Below are 17,749 nucleotides of genomic sequence, written 5' to 3' on the forward strand. Positions count from 1 at the left end.
TCGACAGTGGAGGGTTTAATCTACTGTCAAATGTCACACTGCCTGACGTAGTCCTAGTCTGTTTATCAAACAAAGCCATCAGTAGTGTTCCAGTAGCACTGTTACAGTTGCATTTATTCCTGCCTGGGCAGAAGCCAATCACTGAAAGGCTTCTTTGATCAAATTTAATCTAGACAGACTATTAGGTATTATTCAGTCTCCCATTCCTGGGTATCCTAACTTCAGAAATGTTACCTAAATTGAGGGTGTAGGAGCATTTGGTAGGAAATCCTCAAAGCGGTTTCACACCTTGCTTGGCTGCCTTCATGGCTCTTACAATATCTGTGTCGATCTTTGTTTGAGATCTGGTTAGGACTGCTACTCTGACAGTCTGAATTGCAGCCTTTGCCACTAAGCCATCTGCACAGTTCCCTTTGATGTGAATGCCATCACACTGATGGCCCATAGTGTGCCTCACATGTACCAGTGGAAACGTATATTTTAAGATAGCCATCTTTCCCCAAAGCTGTTTATTCTTTATAGGTTTTTTCTTTGAATCATTGAATCCGTTCAGACATCAGTGCTGCAAATTGACATTGTAACCTTGTGTTCAGAAGGATGAATTGACACAATACGTGTGGGAATTTTAGGTGACGGAGCTGCGGGAGGCGGCAACTTGCTGTGTGAAGAAGTAGCTTTGGTGTAAGTTTGACTAGAAGCGTCCCTTTCCCTCCCGTAAAAGAGCTCATGAGGCATCATAGTATTACAAACAAAACATGAACCTTAACAAGACCATCATAATGTCGTCCCTGAAACAACATACCAAATGGGTATTGTATAAAATTACTGTTTAGGCACTGTATAATTACCCTTTATAGTCCTAGGAGTGAATAGAAGGGATCAACTCTATTGGTCCTGAAGAAAAAGACGTAGGGGCAGGCTTTGAAACATGTAGACCCGGAACCTACACATACATTAAATTACGTATTTTCCTATAACCCCTTTTTTATTTATATCAGCCACTAGTACTAATAAAGTATATTTCCTAGCGTGCAGGTATTTTAAAACTTTTCTTTCACTTATCACTGACTCTCTTCACTCCCATCCAATTTAACTTAGTCTCACTATAGTCCTCGCCATCCAAAAGTGCTCCCATGTCTCCGTCGGTCACAGCACGCCCCGTCCCGCAGTGGGGCGGGAACAACCTGATGATGAAGCATGCCACCAATGGGCCTTTTAGTGGGTGAGGGTTATTTTAGGTTTAAAGCATTTTATTAAAGCACAAAAAAACATGGGGAAGGGAATTAGGAGGTCAAGTTTACATACAGTACAAAAGGCTGAATGTTGCATCGATTCTGGAGGAAAGTAGGGAGGTCGGCAGTCCCGGAGGGGAACAAGGCATATGTTGTAAGGCAATAAGGCAGTGTGAATAACCCTCCAGTAGTCCCCAACCTCCCAATCAAAGCTAAGCCTTAGTAGCGTCCCGCAACACAGTGAAAATAACACAGTCCCTCCAAGCCCCCCGTCCCCAGAAAAATTAAAAGGGAAAAAACACAAAGGGAAAAAAAGGAAGGAAACAGTACCCCAACATCCCCGTCCAAAAGCCCGTGTTAGAAGCATTCACCCCCGCCCCTTACACCCAATCCCCCGATCCCACCTCTCTCAATCCGCTGGAGCCGCCGGCGGCGTCAGCCGAAGAAGGCGTAGGTACCGCGGACATGTGAGCTCGCGGAATTCCGTGGACAGCAGTGCCAAAAAGGGGTGCCAGAGCTCCTCAAACTGGTCTACATTTCCAGCCACTGTAAGCGACATCTTCTCCATACCCAGTACCTGCCAAAGCCTATGTAACCAGCCAGTGATGGAGGGGGCAGTGGGGGTGCGCCAGTGTACAAGGATATTTTGAACCGCCGAGCCTAGCGCAATCGCAATCTGCCTACCCCTGCGGGACTTCAGCGGGTACATCAAGTCATTGGGAAGGCCTAGCAGGACATATGCCGGGAAGCGCGGGAGTTCAATCTCGAAGTGCCTGTCCACCTCATCTAAGACCTCCTTCCAATAGGCAGACAGTATCGGGCACGCCCAGAGAATGTGCGATAGAGTACCCTCCTGTCCGCAGCCGCGCCAGCAACCCTTATCGGTGAGTTTGTGCATTTCGTAGAGCCTCTCCGGGGTGTAATACCAGTAGGTGGACACCTTGGTAAAGGTCTCCGTCAGCCCAGTGTGGTACGCAGAGTGCCTCGCCCGATATGCGATCCTGTCCCACTCCTTGTGGCTCAGGGTTCTGCCCAACTCCCTGTGCCAGCGCTCTCTCCCCAGGTTATGGTAATGAAACGGCGGGGGTTGGAGAAATTAATATAAATCGGTGATAAGCTTGGCATCCGAGGTCCGGGTTACCAGCCACCGCTCGTAGGGCGTGATTGGACGGGCAGCGACGTCGCGCACTGGGGGTTGGAGAGCCCAATGGCGGACCTGCATATAACGCAGTCTGTCCCCCTCCGTCAGACCAAACTCCTGTCGGAGCTGTTGGAAAGGGAGCACGCCCTCCGGCCCGTAAATCTGAAAGAGCGCCCTGCAACCCGCACTCACCCAGTGGGAAAAAGCTCCCGGTTCCAGGCCCGGAGTGAAGTCCGGGTTGCCAACAATGGGTGTAAACGGTGATGGGAAAGTAGTTAGCTCGCGGAGCTCACATACCGCATCCCACACTCGTAGCGGAACCCGGGTGAGAAAGGAGGCGTAGAGATTAGACGGGCGATGAGCGCGCCGCAGGAATGGAACCTCTTGGAGGGTGCGGCCCGCAACTGCCTGGTCTTGAAAGAGCCAGTGCTTGTCCGATTCCCACCTGCTCCATTCCACCAAATACCGGAGTTGCGCCGCCTGAAAGTACTTCCGGAGGTCCGGAACACCGAGACCCCCCGCCTCCGGGGCAAGCGTGGAAAGAACCCTCTTCATCCGAGGCTTACGGCCCTGCCACACGAAACGGGAGATGTCAGCCTGCGCTTGCTGTATCCAACCCACAGGGGGCTGGAGAGGTAGAGCGCGAAAAAGATACAAGATCTGAGGCAGTACCGTCATCTTCACCGCCGCGATACGGCCCAGCCACGAGAGCAGGCCCTTGCCCCATCGGCCGAGTTCCTCCTTGATCTTTTTGCTAAGGGAAGAATAGTTGGCCGTGACCATTTCAGGCAGCGAAGGTGCAAGCAGAATCCCCAGGTATGGCACCGTGGAGGAGGACCACTGCATAGGGAAAAGACGCTGGAGGTCCCGCCTGGTGTCTGCGGAGAGTGACACAGCCAGGGCAGCCGATTTGGACATGTTCATTTTAAAGCCGGCCACGCGAGCAAAGGCGTTCAGTTCCTGGACGCAGGCAGGGAGCGACCGCCTGGGGTCATCCAGGGTCAGCAGGACATCGTCCGCATATAAGCTAACAGTATGTGTATACTGACCCATCTTCACCCCAATAGCGTCCGGATTGTCGCGAATCCTCTGGGCAAACGGCTCCATGTAGAGGGCGAACAAGAGCGGTGAGAGGGGGCATCCCTGTCTCGTGCCACGCTCAATGGCAAAGCTACTAGAGCTGTGTCCGTTGACGCGCACCGATGCCGACGGTCTCTTATAACAATTAAAGACCATGGTGCGGAACTTCTCGCCGATCCCCAGTTTCCCGAGAACCAGCTCAAGGTACGGCCAATGAACCCTATCAAAGGCCTTCTCCGCATCGACCGACAGTAGCATCCGCTCCCCCGGGACGCGTGAGGCCTTTTCTAGCACGTGCGTCACCCTCTTGGTGTTGTCAACCGTCTGCCTACCGGGTACAAAACCAGCCTGGTCCGCCTCCACCAGGCCCGGCAGGTGCAGTCCCAGTCTGGCCGCCAAGATCCCCGTGTAGAGCTTGAGGTCCACATTCAGAAGCGAAATGGGCCGATACGAGCCGCACAGGGTCCGATCCTTCCCAGGTTTCGGAATAACCGACACCGTCGCCGAAAGAAGGTCCGTGGGATGGCCCCCGGCTCAGAGAAGGAGTTGAATAAGCGAGCCAGGATAGGCGCCACAGTGGAGCAGAAGGTCTTGTAGAACAAGGCCGTATAGCCATCCGGGCCCGGGGCCTTACCGTGCTTCAACCGTGCAATAGCGGAGATGACTTCCTCCACATGGATGTCCCTCTCCAGGTGGTCCGCCTGGGCGGGTTCCAGGGCTGGGAGGGTCACTGACTCCAGATAGGCCTCAGCTTCTCCGGGTGGAGAGGGTTCTGCGGCGTATAGCGCCTCGTAAAAGCCACGGAAAGAATCCGCCACCTCCGCGTCACCGGAAACCGGGACCCCATCTGCGCCCACCAGCTCCTTTACTACGTTGCGTTGCTGCGCAGCCCTGAGCCGGTGGGCCAGGAGCTTACCGCATCTGTCTCCGCCGGTATAAAAGGCATGCCTCAGGCGCAACGCCGCATATTCCGCCCGGTCCAGGTCCAGCGCAGAGAGGAGTTTCCTCGCCGCCTTCAGCTGCCTCCAAACTCGAGGAGCCCCCGTCCGGCGGTGAACCTGTTCAAGTTCCCTGACTTGCGCCGTCAGTTCATCCCTCTTACATTGCCGTTCTCTGTTCTCCGCCGAGGAAATGGAAATAAATTCCCCTCTGAGGACCGCTTTCAAGGCTGCCCACTGCGTCGCTAGAGACGTGTCGGAGTTGCTATTGTGGACCAGGTACTCCTGAATGACCTCCCCCACTCGCTTCACCACCGACTTCTTATGGAGAAGCGTGTCCCGAAGCCGCCACATCCCTCTGGAGGGGGGGGCTGCCGGCCAAGCAAAAACTCCGGAAACCGGTGCATGATCGGACAGGGACAAGACCCCGATGTCTGCCGCCGTGGCGGCCGAGCGAAGCGGCCCGCTCACCAAAAGATAGTCCAACCGCGAATAAGTGCGGTGCGCGTGAGTAAAATATGAATAGTCCCTATCGGTGGGGTGCATAGTGCGCCAGAGGTCATGCAGATCCATCTCTGCAATCTGGTCCTGTACCGCTCGAGAAAGCTCCCCCGTCTGCGGGAAGCGCTGGGCAGACCGATCCAAGGTTGAGTCGAAGACCATATTTAGGTCTCCCCCCAAGACAACATGGCGATCGGGCGAGGCAGTGACGTCCACCAACACAGATTCCAGGAAACGATCCTGGTGGTCATTCGGGCTGTACACGGAGCCAACCGTGAAGGCGACACCTCCAAGCCGCATGCGATACACTAGGAGCCTCCCCTTCTGCTCGGCATATTTATACAATACCTCGCCCCTGAAGGAGCTGGCTAGAAGAATGGCTACACCCGCAGTCTTGGTCGCTGCCGATGAGAAGAATTGCGTGGGGAACTTGGCAGAGCGCAACCTATGGCAATCTTTGGAGAGTAAATGAGTTTCCTGCAGGAGGCAAATGTCCGCCTGCGTCCCCTCTAGCAGGGAAAGGATCGCCCTACGCTTCACCGGGTTATTCAGACCCTTAACATTAAGGGTCACCACTTTCAAGGACGGCATCGCTCCCAGGGAATCGAAGCGCTATGCAGCAAGTGAGGGATCAGCGGAGGGGGCGCGCGGGGCAGGGGCGCAGGGAAGGCCAGAGCCGGCCTCGCGTGCGCATGGGCAATATCGGACGGGACCCTACCAACACCAAACCAACTCCTAAGCCCCCCCAAAACCAACCCATGGCAACTAGCCAAAACCATAAACAAGAAAAAACACCCCATTGTCTCAGTCCAGCCCAAACGGGCGAGTCTGTAGAAAACAATCAAGTGGACGTTCAGCCACTCACCTCCAACCATTCCCCCCCAACCCCCAGCCCCAACCCAGCATCGCAGAGGCTAAGAATCTCTCCCCCCGGAGTGAAGTTAGGCCGTCATGGCCACGCCGTTAGATTCAGGCAAGTTCCTGGCCGCAGTTCTCAGGGCCTCCGCCATATCCGCCCTGATGGTAGGGGAGTCAGGGCGACTCGCAGTCGCCGGCGATTGGCGCCTCCTCGATCTCCGCCGACTCCGTCGCTCGGGGCGCCTCCACGCGTGCGTCGCCCCTTCTTCTTCTGTAGCTGTGAGTCCCAGCACCCCACAGACATCCTGGAGGGAGCGCAGCTGGTGTAGCACCCCATTCCATCGAAAGATGAGACGGAAGGGGTGACCCCAAGAGTAGGCCGTCTCATGCTCCCGCAGAAAGTCCGTAGCGATACGGAAGGACCTGCGCTTCTGCAGCGTGATAGCGGACAGGTCTTGGTAGAGCGCCACGGGCCGTTCTCTGAAGGTTACTGGCTGCTTCCTGCGGGCCTCCGTCATAATGCGCTCCTTCAGGGGGAAATCCGGGAGGAACGCCAGGATATCAGGCGGGGGTGCCGATGACTGGCGTTGGCGGCCCACTCTGTGCGCTCTGTCTATGCGGATCGGAAAGTCCGCTCCTTCTCCCAAAATGTCCCGGAACAGGTCCTGCAAATAGGCCACTAGGTCCGCTCCCTCATTCGCGGACGGGACGCCCCGCACCCGGATATTGTTCCGCCTGGATCTGTTCTCGAGGTCCTCAGAGTGGGCCTGGAGCTCGACACACTGCTCCCGTAGGCGGAGAACGTCCTGCTGGAGATGGACTATCTCCTCATCGCGGCGCTGGGCCGCCGTTTCCACCGTGTCGACACGCTCGCCTAGGCCCTCGACCTCTCTGCGCACTTCACGGACCTCGCTGGCCACCTCGGTCTTGAGCGTCTGGAAGTCCTCTTTGAGGGAGCTGAATAAGTCCTCCATGAAGGACCTCGTGACCGGTGGCTCGCCTCCGGTGGCATCTGCCAAGGCCCGGGAGGACCCCGGGGACGGTTGCGTCCTGTCCCGCAGTTGCTGGGCCCTGCTGAGCATATCTGGTAGAGTGCGGTCCCCTCTTTTCGCGCCTCCTCTCCCAGTCATCCTGGCTTCCGTGGTGGGCAAAGCTCAGGGCCGGCCGCTGTAGAAGCGCTCGGTCGCTCGTGGGCACCAGAAGTGAAGGCCCCGCCGGAGACAAGGGTGATGCGTCACAGGCGACAAAATGGCGGCACAGGCCGGGGCGAGACGATCATCGAGCCAACCAGGGCGGTGAACAGGGCCAAAGCCAGAGTCCGTCAGCAGTGTACTTCCAGGGAAGATGGTGCAGGAGCCAGGATGAAAGGAGGCACCCGTTTGACAAGGGCGCGGGCGAGGGTCGCCAGCTCCAGCTCCTCGGCGACAAGATGGCGGAAGGGCGGAACCCGGGAGGGCGGCCTAGGCCAGCAAGACCGCAGGCGACCCTCGGGCTGCAGTGGGCCGGGAAAGTTCAAAACCAGTGTCCCACAGTTGTACCGGCTGGTACACTCAGATCGGCCGCCGCTCAAACCCCTCCGTCTCCTGCCTCCAGGTTCGAGGTCCGCATGGCATCATACACCAACATCCATGGCAAAGGGGTAGATCGCCAGCGCGGGTCCGGGGTCCGATGTCCAGCGATGACCCTGGTCACGAAGGCTCCGGCCAGGAAGCCCCCGTACTCCACGGAGCCTGCCGGGCCCGTTCCCTCGGGATTACTAGCTTTCAGCACTCGGCCCAGCCGAGGCGCGCGGACAGCGCCGCAATACGCTCCGCCTCCAGGCTCTTCTCCGCGGGCCGATCCAGGCTCTTCTCCGTGGACCGATCGTTGAACAAACTTTACGGGCACTTCCTCCGGGGCGACAGGAGTCAAAGTGATATCAAAATGTGCCCCAGGAACTCCGGCACAGTTCTCTCGCCCGCAGAGCAGCCGTGGGGGGAGAGAAGCGCAGGAATCGGGGCTCGAGCTGAGCTGGGCCGGAGGAGCTACGGGAGGAAGCGTCCGCTCACCCCGCCATCTTGGCCACACCCCCCGTGAGGGTTATTTTAAAGAAAATAAGTCTTTCCCTTAAGGATTTCTGGAAGACCATAACGATCTGGTGGACCTTCTTTGATTGAATCACAGGGTGGCATTACACACACTGCACAATTCTCTTTTCGATGGGGGCTTGGCTTATCGGACATCTATCTCTATTACTGTGCAACCCACCTTGTACCGGTAAATGTAAGGCTCCCCTGGAGAATGGAACGACCTGGCCTACCGCCTGGAGATTTATTCCCTAAATTTCGATGGTCAAATGGATCTCCTCTACGGAGCCTGCCTGCCCCCCTACTACCTGCATGCATGCGAGTGTCCCTTAGCTGCTGGAGGGCGGCCCTTAGACCTAGTGACTGGCGTAACGAAAATTGAAGGGGCCTCCCTGCACATTACTTAGGGGGCCCCCTCCGGGCTCAATCAGGAGCTCTTCCGGCCAGAGTTCAGTGCCGAGGGGGCCCCTTGGAGCTAGGGCGCCCCCCGCACCGCGTGGGCTGCGGGGGCCTGTGTTACGGCCCTGGTGACTGGGACCGTCGTCTCACCAAGTTGACTCCCTTTTGGAGGGGCACGTGGCTGGGCAAGATATCTGCTCGGAGGGCTTCACCCCCTTGGACCAGATTGGGATCTCATACCTAGGCGATGTCTTCAGAAGGGGTCACCTCGAAATATTCCAGGATTTTAGGTCCCGATATTCCCTTTTCCCAGGGGAAAGAGGGGGCTTCTTGTGCAATCCAGCCAGTGGTACTCCCGGATCGCCGCTCAGTCAATCCTCTGGCCAGTCACCGGGCGTGATCGTTGTCCTTCAATGAAGCGGCCTGAGAGGCTGCCAGCAGTAGAGAAGGTATCAGACCCCTTCACAGAAATCTTTGTAAATCTGAGGATCTTCGGAGTGCTTGTTTGGGGTCAAATCAGGTTCTACTGAAACCCCGCCAGTCTGCGCTTGACCCAGGCTGAAGAGCCCCAGAGAGCAGGCGTCAACTACGGATATTTAACAAAGAGCAACTGACATGTTCGGCATCGAAGCCACGCCAAGGTCTTTCACTTTTTGAGGTTAATAAAATGAGTCCCATTGACTCATTATATGTCATGATTTTTATTATTAATATTAACATGGTTTGATAATTCTGTTGACAATGTGTTTCTGTTTTATTAATTTTACTTGGAAGGGTTTGTCACATTATGTGCATATTATCCAGTAGTTTACAAAATGAGATTTTTCCGTTATTATCTGATGACAGAATCATTTTGTTTACATGTGTGTGGGTGGGTGAGAAAGAGTGCGGTGTGGGGGGGGGGAGGGGGCATAATGGATAAAGGTATAATTTTGCCACCAAGGGGTTCTATAACTAGGCAGAAAGCCGAGTGGTTTGTAAATGTCACCAGAACGCCAAGATGTCAAAATAGGACCATATTACACATCACACCAATTTTGTATTTTTATATTACATGTTAATGTGGGACAGTTAACTTGAAAATGCTGTTTTCTGCAAGATGCTGCGGGCATTAATTGAAATTAAAATGTTTAGTTTGTTTACGTTTCTAGAACAAATTGTTAATTAACAAAAAATTACCATGGTGAGGTCAGTGTTCTTTTGCTGCAGCATTTAGCACATAATTTTGTATTTACAGCATTAGCAATATATCCTTGATAGATGTCAGATCCAGTATTACCCTTAAAGAGGCCTTTATTTATTACACTTAAAGCATTTACTTTGTTAACGTGCAAACTGCTTGGATGACGGACAACTTCATGTAATAAAATATTGCTAATTCTTTTATCTTGGAGAGCTGTATTTACTATTCTTTTCTCTGATTTCCTGTTTTGTATATTTTGTAATTCCAACTATTGAAATCTTGTCAGGGTACAGTTAAAAGGAGAAGGTCGCAGTATTGCTGAGATTTTCTAAACATACGTAAATAAAGATACGTGCTTGATTTACAAAGTAAAGCACAGATATCGCTAGATATATGTAACCGTCCTGGAAAGAACATTCAAGGCACTTAAATCAGGTGATGCCTGGGGTCAGCAACCCCACTCTAAAAATTGTTCCAGCACCCCTGTTTAAATAATGCTCACCGATGGTGTGTATTACCGAAAAATTATAGTATTGAGGGAGGCACCGTTCCACAATATTGTAATTAAAAAATCTTGATTTATTGAATCCATCCAAAAGTACATTTTGTCTATTGATAGTAAACGCTTTTATTTAACCCATTCAATGGCAACATTATTCAAATGTCTTTTAATTTAGACCATCATTTTTCTTTAAGAATTGCTGTGACAACCGGGGCATAAGTGGTTAGCATGTAAACGTCATGAAGCCTCGCACGTCGCTTTGCTTGTAAGAGACTTGCGTGTAGCTACACTGGCTTCCGTGTTGTTTTGAAAGTGTTATTCCTATAATTATTTAGGGCAGCGGTGGATTTAGGTAGGTATTTTGCGGATAAAAGCCGAACAAACATGTACCAGATAGGTTCACTTATTTTTCCTTGTTGATTAAAGTATGAGTTTGAACTAGACGCCGGGGTGTAGGTGTCCTTCATACAGCAAGGTACATTTCACGTCAGAGCAAAGACGTCTCTCCTATTTGAGCGCGCGCACAAAAGTGCCTCACGAAAACGCCGCGCCTATACGAGCGCGCGCGTGCGGCAAGTGCCTCGCGAATTCGAAAACTCTAGGCTAAGAGGATTTCTAAGGCAGCGGTGACACTACTGGCAGTGTTAAGGTCAAAGGGCGGCGGAAGAAGCACAGAGGGCCCCGAGGCTTTCCTCGAAGGCTTAGGAAAGCCGTCCCTGTGTCTGAAAGGGCACGCCGCTATGGGGCACACGGCGCTGTCTGACAAAATGATCCCATTGTCACGCTTGTTTCTGATCTCCGTCTCTTTCCATTCCTTTTCCAAGCACATAAAGAAGCCAGACTATGTGACGACGGGCGTTGTACCAGACTGGGGAGACTACATAGAAATTAAGAGCGAGGATCAGATTCAACGACTCCGTCAGGCCTGTCAGCTGGCTCGCCGCGTCCTCCTCCTGGCCGGCAAGAGTCTGAAGGTATCAGCCACAAAGCCGGAAACTCGGATTCTTTTTTTAAATTATTTTAAATGCTGTTTATTGTGTGGAGGGTTTTGTTTGTGTCAGACACGTGACTTCTTAAGTCATTTCATAAGAGGGCCGCAGCACTACACGGAGCGAGTGTTTGCACCTGGAAGTTTCTCGTAAAGTGCGCACTGCAATCATTTCATAACACTGTGTGTCAGAGCCAAAGGTTGAAATATCAGCGTCACGCACTACATACATCCGAGTATGTCTGAACACACAGCACACACAACTGCACCCAACAAGCACACGGCCAGTCTTCACATGATGCCGAAAACCACTGCCTTTCCTTACAGTATGCTTTCTGTTTAATGTTCCAGGTTGGCATGACAACTGAAGAGGTGGATTCTATTATGCATCAAGAAATAATTGCCCGAAATGCCTACCCCTCTCCGCTCGGCTATGGGGGGTTCCCCAAATCATCGTGTACCTCTGTAAATAATGTGGCGTGTCATGGTATTCCAGACAGGTATTTATCTTGTAAATTTATTATTTGATAAAAATAAACAATCTGTGGAATATTCCCTTATGATGTTACGACCTTATCAAGAACAATGCTGAATGCAAGCCTTCTCTACTATCCTGCCACTATGTTCAACGCAGCTGTTTGCGTACATTACTGTGTGTTACACATTCTTTGTGTAAATGCACAAACCATGATTGCGCCCCGCTTATTTGACAGTTATTAGTACTGCAGCATGGATCAACATAAGATCCCATTAGGCACACATTAACACAAAAACTGTGCCATGCACACCCAGTAATGTTAAAAGTAGCGCTATGCCTCAAACAGATCAGGTGTGTAACTCCTAACACGTGCAGTCGTGCTCCGTGTGCAGTATGTTGGTTACTCGACGTTAACACTAGTACTGTGCGCTGCATGTGTCGTGTTGTGAAGTACTTTGGCCTGTATCAATATAAGATCCAAAGGGCACAGGTCAGCACTGTACCCCACACCCAATGTGTTAATGTCAATGGAAGCAAACACATGGAGATGATGGACAGAGTGCTGAAACTTTTCAGACACTCACCCCCCAGTCACAGATCGGGGTTGAATCCATCATTCTTTAGCTCACTAAGCCACCTCAGTTGAGACCCAGCCATATGCAAATCAGTCTTGACCCTGTGCCTCATTGGAACAGTCCAGCCTGAACTGCCAAGCCCGGTCTTCCCTGATCCGGAAACAAGCACCCTGGGACCGGTTTCTGGGTTTTTGCTTTAATGTTAATTTAAACACTGTGCCCTGCATGCTATTATCTATATGTGTTCTGGAGTGCTGCGGCCTGTGCAAAAGTTTAAACTAGTTCTGCGCGCACAAACCTCCACCTCGAAAAGTCACCTGTTCTTTTGCTTGCTAGTTCTGGTAGTGACTTCGAGGTAAACACATCAGGCCAAAAAACAAGCTTATTTTAATATTTGTTTTTCTCTACAGTTAATAGGAACAAAAATCCAGTCCATGTTAGATAAAGCAAACATTGTGAAATTGTTGGCTAACAGTTAACAGCCGCCATTTCAATTACCTGCGATTATATTTGCTCTTTTGCGAACGGAGCCCTTCGATTTGCAATGACAATCTTAGCCTGATTATGTTACATGCTCGCCTTCTGATTGATTTTTTTCACTTCTGTTATTTGCTGTTTATTTTCATACCTCACTGATTCACGACCAACTAGTCCATTTATTTTCCTGTTTATGTTTCAGCCGTCCACTCCAGGATGGGGATATTATTAACATCGATGTCACAGTAAGTCATTTAGATAAGACAAATTGTATTTGATGAACTTGAGAATGGCTGTTGGTGGCGAGGGACAGGACGAATTGCAGTTTGGAAACGTAGACTGTGGCGCCGGATGTGCTGTTTTCTTTCAGGGCCAAGCAGCTGTTTTCTGTTCTTTCCAAGTGGACCCCGGTCTGCCTTAAATTTAGGACTGGAGCCGGAGGAACTGAGATCAATGTTGGCCTAAGTGAAATGTCATCCCAATCCTGGGATGTGTCATGTTTCTGAGAAGGTGTAATTGTTATTGATCTAGCGTGTGGTTAATGCAGAGCCCCCAGTCCCGAGCAGCTGCTGAAGAAAGATATGTATGAGATGAGCTAACATGAAGAAAGGCAGCATTTTTCCTTCACTCTGCCGAGATTGATCTTCCCCTTCCTGCTGATTCTGAGTGGGGCCTGTCATTATCTTACACTGTCATTAAAGGCTACATTGGCCTCTGGATGTCAGTCTATTTGGACAGCAACTCTTTTGCTGGCAGTCTTCCTTACATTTATTAAAATGTCTGAAGGTAGTGGTGTGCCTTTTTTTCTTGCACAAGAATTCTTAACCCTTTGCCAGCGAGTAGCTTGTAGCAGCCATCGGGGAGGAAACCCTCAACAAACATAAATTAGGAGACTTGCCGCACATTATTAGCAACCTTTTGTGCTGTAAATGCCGTCACTATGCGGGTAATTCAGGGTCTAACCTTTGTTTTCTTATTTGGTGTTTAGACGACATGAACAAAATGAGATAACAGAGATTTGTGTTCTTTTAGACTTCTTTTATTCTTAGTTTAAATCTCCGCTGCATATTTTCCTAATCGGTGTTATTTATTTCCTTAAAAGCTTTTATAAAACCCTACATGTTGCAATGTGGTCATTTCAAAGCACTTTGCAGTACTGAGATAGCAGAGCTTAATGATAGTGAGGTGATTGGAGACGAGATTGGGCAGGACACCCTTAGCGTTTGAAGCTTTAACTAACTTTGTCTTTGGGAGGACTCCTTGCATTATTGAATGACATTAACAGCTTTACAATCCACCAGGACTGTTCTCATTTGTGGGAGCAAAACAGTACCCCAAAATTTTGACACCCTAAAATGTATTCACCACGATATATTACCTCATCCGGCTCTCCCACTGGTTGAATTGTGCTTTAGGACACCCCTTAAACATTGATTAGCAGAATAAAACAGTTCAAACAAATAACTGAGCCCACTCAATAATTGAGTTCTAGATAAGTATAAAGTTAAAGGGTTTTATTACAAAATTAGAAGAGTAAGCGGTACACAATACTGCCATAAAGGCCCTCAGATGCAAAATCATAGAGTATGCAAAATCAGAATTATTCTAAGTCCCAAATTAGCAGCAGTTTTTATGTTTCACTGATTCAAGCAGTGCATTTGATTTAGTCAACCACGCTAAGCTGTGAAAGACATTGACAGACATGGGTGCACCACCTGATATGATCTCTTTTTAGTCACAATTGTATGGTCATTTAACTGCCTGGTTACATTTTAGTGTAAACAGTGAATGTGCCACAGGGTTCAGCGTTACAAGGGGCATATGGCAAGGGTGCGTTCTCGCTCCCTTTTTAATTTTATTGCATTTAAATGGGGTGGATGAGTTCTAACAAAAATTGCCAACAGATCCTCCTAAAGTTGGCAATCGCTCGACCTCAATACTTTTGTATGCAAATTATGAAGTATTAATATCTAGGACAGCTGGGGCATATCAAAGTAAGCGTAACACAAACTTATGTTATAACTCGTGGTTCAGGAAAAGAGATGAAGGAAACCCATTATGTTAATGGTCAGTCATTAGCGGAGTCAACAAAAAAGAGTTGGGACCAGGAGCCTGTCAGGTCCAGTGTCCGGACTCCTCAAAATACCGGTAAATCATAAGGGACACTGTTCTGAGTTGAGGGTGCATAGTCTCACCTTCTCAACAACTAGAGATAGAAAGATTAAGAATAGAATAGAAGGTGAGAGAAGAAGGAAAAAGAGAGAGGCAGAGGTATATCCCCAGTATCAAGGATCTAATCCCGACGGGAAGGGCCAAGTCTTGCCTCTTAGTTGCCCTCACACACCCCGAAGGATGTCAAGCTCCATCATCGGGCTTCTGCTCCTCGTCAGGCCAGCGCTGCAATGCCCGACGAGTCCCCGAAGGGTCACTTTCGCGGAGATCTTTTAAGAGAAAAGCCGTTAGGTGAGTGCGTGTTTGTGAGGTGGATCCAATGGGACGGTGGTGAAGTGCGTGCAGGAGTGGGTAAATAAAACTACATAGGGGTATCCACCGCAGGAAAATCCTTTAATGGTGTGGTGCGCCTGGCAGATTAAAAAACCAAAAGGTTGGTGAGTTACTATAGGGTTCAATGTGCCCGTGTAACTAAAAAAAGGTCGACATGTTTCACGCCTGGTTTGTCTGGGAGATCAATGGCGTTTCTTCAGGACCTAGCTGATGTGATAGTTGTGCACGATAAAAGTGGGGTTCCGGAGTGAAAATGGTAACCAACGTAGGTGAAGAGTGGCTTGGGTGTGACCACAGGGCTAGATTCCCAAAAGTGTGGTGTAAATCTCGGCTTGTAGATAAACCCAAGACACAAAGATACCTAGCAGGGATGACAAATCAGAAAAACTGAAGAAAAAAGAGGACTAATGCGTCAGACGTCACATGGCAACAATGTCAATTCAACCTTTGCACATCACATGAAGTAGCGTCCATGACAGCACAACTCGACAAGAGAACATTTGAACAATGTGACTAAAATTCATACAAAGTGCTGAGACGAGACTGAGACGCTGCGTTGAAGCACCCTTCCCCCGGGGATAGACAGCGGCAGCAAGCGGGCACAGGCAAAGGCAAAGTTAAAGGCAGTGTGTCGTCGTGAGAAGAGAAGTGGCAGCAGAGGACGGCAGACGGCAGAAGAAGGCAGTGGGTAAGCGCGAGCAGCCTGAAAAGCCCCTCGGCTTGCTCCTTCAGTTTGCGGCGACGAGATTCCTTCCCTCTGTCTCGCCTCTAGCCTAACCTTCAGCTATTCCTTCCCTGCTTCAGTTTACTCCACCCGCGAACGGTGGACCACGGTGCAAGGAGCAGTGGGGCTGCGAGCGCGAGCGGGAGGACGCCGAGGAGAGGACGTCGGAATCTGCTTGCCTCACCCGGCCCCCGTGCCTTGCTCACCGCTCCCAGTACAGTGTGCCACAGACAGCAGATTGACAAGCCTCAACCCAGCAATAGCGGCCGGCGTGCTTTCTTGTTTCCTGCACCTACCGAGGGGACTGTGGACTACGACCGCGGCAGGAGGCAGAGGGTAAGCGGGATCACCAGCTGAAGCGAGTCCTGCTTTCGGCGCACCTGGCTCTCTACTCTCCATTACGACCTTTGCCCCGCTGCCCCGGCGTGAGCCAGTGAGGCCGGTGCAGTTACCAGCTATCAGTGATTTGCTCAAGTTTCCTCGAGTTTGCCCCTGCTTGCCTGCTTGCTATCAGTTCCCTCGAGCCATCACAGCCTGTTGTGGCCCCCTGTCATCACCGCCCGAACTGCCTGATATTGTTTTGCCATCTGCCGTCTTGCCACCTTTGCCGACTGCCTCTATCTTCTACCTTCACCACCTACCAATCATCGTGTAGGGGGTTGCAGCGGGGTGGCAACAGAGGTGGTGGCTGTCGCAGTTGCAGGCCTGCGTTTTGTGGGGGGGGGGGGCGTAACTTCAGTGAGGCAGCGCAGACAGTTTGCAGAGGCGGGGCTGCCTTTGGACAAGTTGGGCCCGTATTCCACCGCCTCCTACAGAGAGTGGGGCAGTGAACCTCCAAACAGCTGATAAACTGTCCTCACCCACGCCTCTCCTGATTTCCGACTTCCTTGAGCCTCATTAGCTTTGCCACCAGCCCTTGCATCAGCCCCCAAAATCAACCTCTCTGTTCCCTCGGCCCGGAGTGAAGTGGAGTACAGTCCACTGTGCGACATTACCAGGGATGAGCTGAGGCAAAGGCAAGGTTAAGGTCCCACTTGCTGGTCTGCTGGACTGCTGGACCGCCGTTTGGGGCTTTTGGGGTACCCAAGAGAGCAGTGAGAAGGGAGGAGAGGAGCGCTAATAGCAGCCAGTCGCCCACTCCTTCGGCAGGGACCCCTAGGTGCATGGAAGTGTGTGAGGAGAGCAGTGAGAAGGGAGGAGAGGAGCGCGAATAGCAGCCAGTCGCCACACCTAGGTCTAGAACCGCGAGTAACCGGGGCATTGGCAGACACCCCCTCCTCATTCGGCGCAGCATCTACCCGTAACTTCTATCTGTTCAGCAGGCTCAGTTATTCTAAATCACAATTTATACCTGATACGGTCTACAAAGCCAGTCATGAGATCGGGCCGTGTAAGGAAGACCCCCTCAAGGTCCAAACAAAAACAAGGTAAAGCAAAGGAGAGTATAGAAGAGTTAATTGGCCCACGACTGGGGTCAGCATTCACCATCATAAGCACGGAAAGCACAGAAAGTATCCCAGTCACGGGGTCCACCTGCATCAGCCCTGGCACAAACCCCCCCACTACTGGCGATGATGTCAGCACAAAGCCAAGAATGGGGGAATTAACTTTTCACCAACCAGTTAACCCGACGCAGTCTCAAGGAACACAAGGAAGACAAGGGGACTGCGCCCTCATAAGCATTGACGGAGCCCCTTAAAGGAAAAAGCCCTGTACGTTCCAACCTAAAATCTACACAAAATTTGCATTTTTGAAAGACCCGGGTACAGTAATTTACTCAAAAAGCGCGGATGTAAAAGGGCTGCAACCACCATTACAGCCGGAGAAGTTTGAACTAATCTACCAGCCAATCAATCAGGCAGCCGACCAGGCTCCTCCGATGTCACTTACCGCGCTATTTGAACCCCAATTCCAACCCCCAATTCACCAGTTTAATACCCAAGCTGAAAACCAGGTCAAAATCGATCAAAGGAATACATCCACGCCAGATGACCAGGATCCGCTAAAAAGCACCATTGATACTAGGACAGCTGAAAATGTTGTTGAGGAGGTAATAGGGGAACTGACACACTAGGGGGCACAGCTCAGAACCATCTCACAGA

The 17,749-nt window shown here is 51.0% G+C and overlaps 1 protein-coding gene across 1 annotated transcript in view; it reads left to right on the forward strand.

Annotated features, from left to right (window-relative positions):
- The window catches only part of METAP1D (methionyl aminopeptidase type 1D, mitochondrial), a 1,077,831-nt gene that overhangs the window by 591,688 nt on the left and 468,394 nt on the right, over positions 1–17,749 (forward strand). The window contains exons 5-7 of the mRNA XM_086956130.1: positions 10,725–10,874; positions 11,240–11,388; positions 12,621–12,663. Of these exons, the coding sequence (XP_086812256.1) occupies positions 10,725–10,874; positions 11,240–11,388; positions 12,621–12,663 (342 nt within the window). The remainder of the gene's footprint in view (positions 1–10,724; positions 10,875–11,239; positions 11,389–12,620; positions 12,664–17,749) is intronic.

The sequence above is a fragment of the Lissotriton vulgaris genome, chromosome 2_1, assembly GCF_964263255.1.
Source record: "Lissotriton vulgaris chromosome 2_1, aLisVul1.2, whole genome shotgun sequence".
Taxonomy (NCBI): domain Eukaryota; kingdom Metazoa; phylum Chordata; class Amphibia; order Caudata; family Salamandridae; genus Lissotriton; species Lissotriton vulgaris.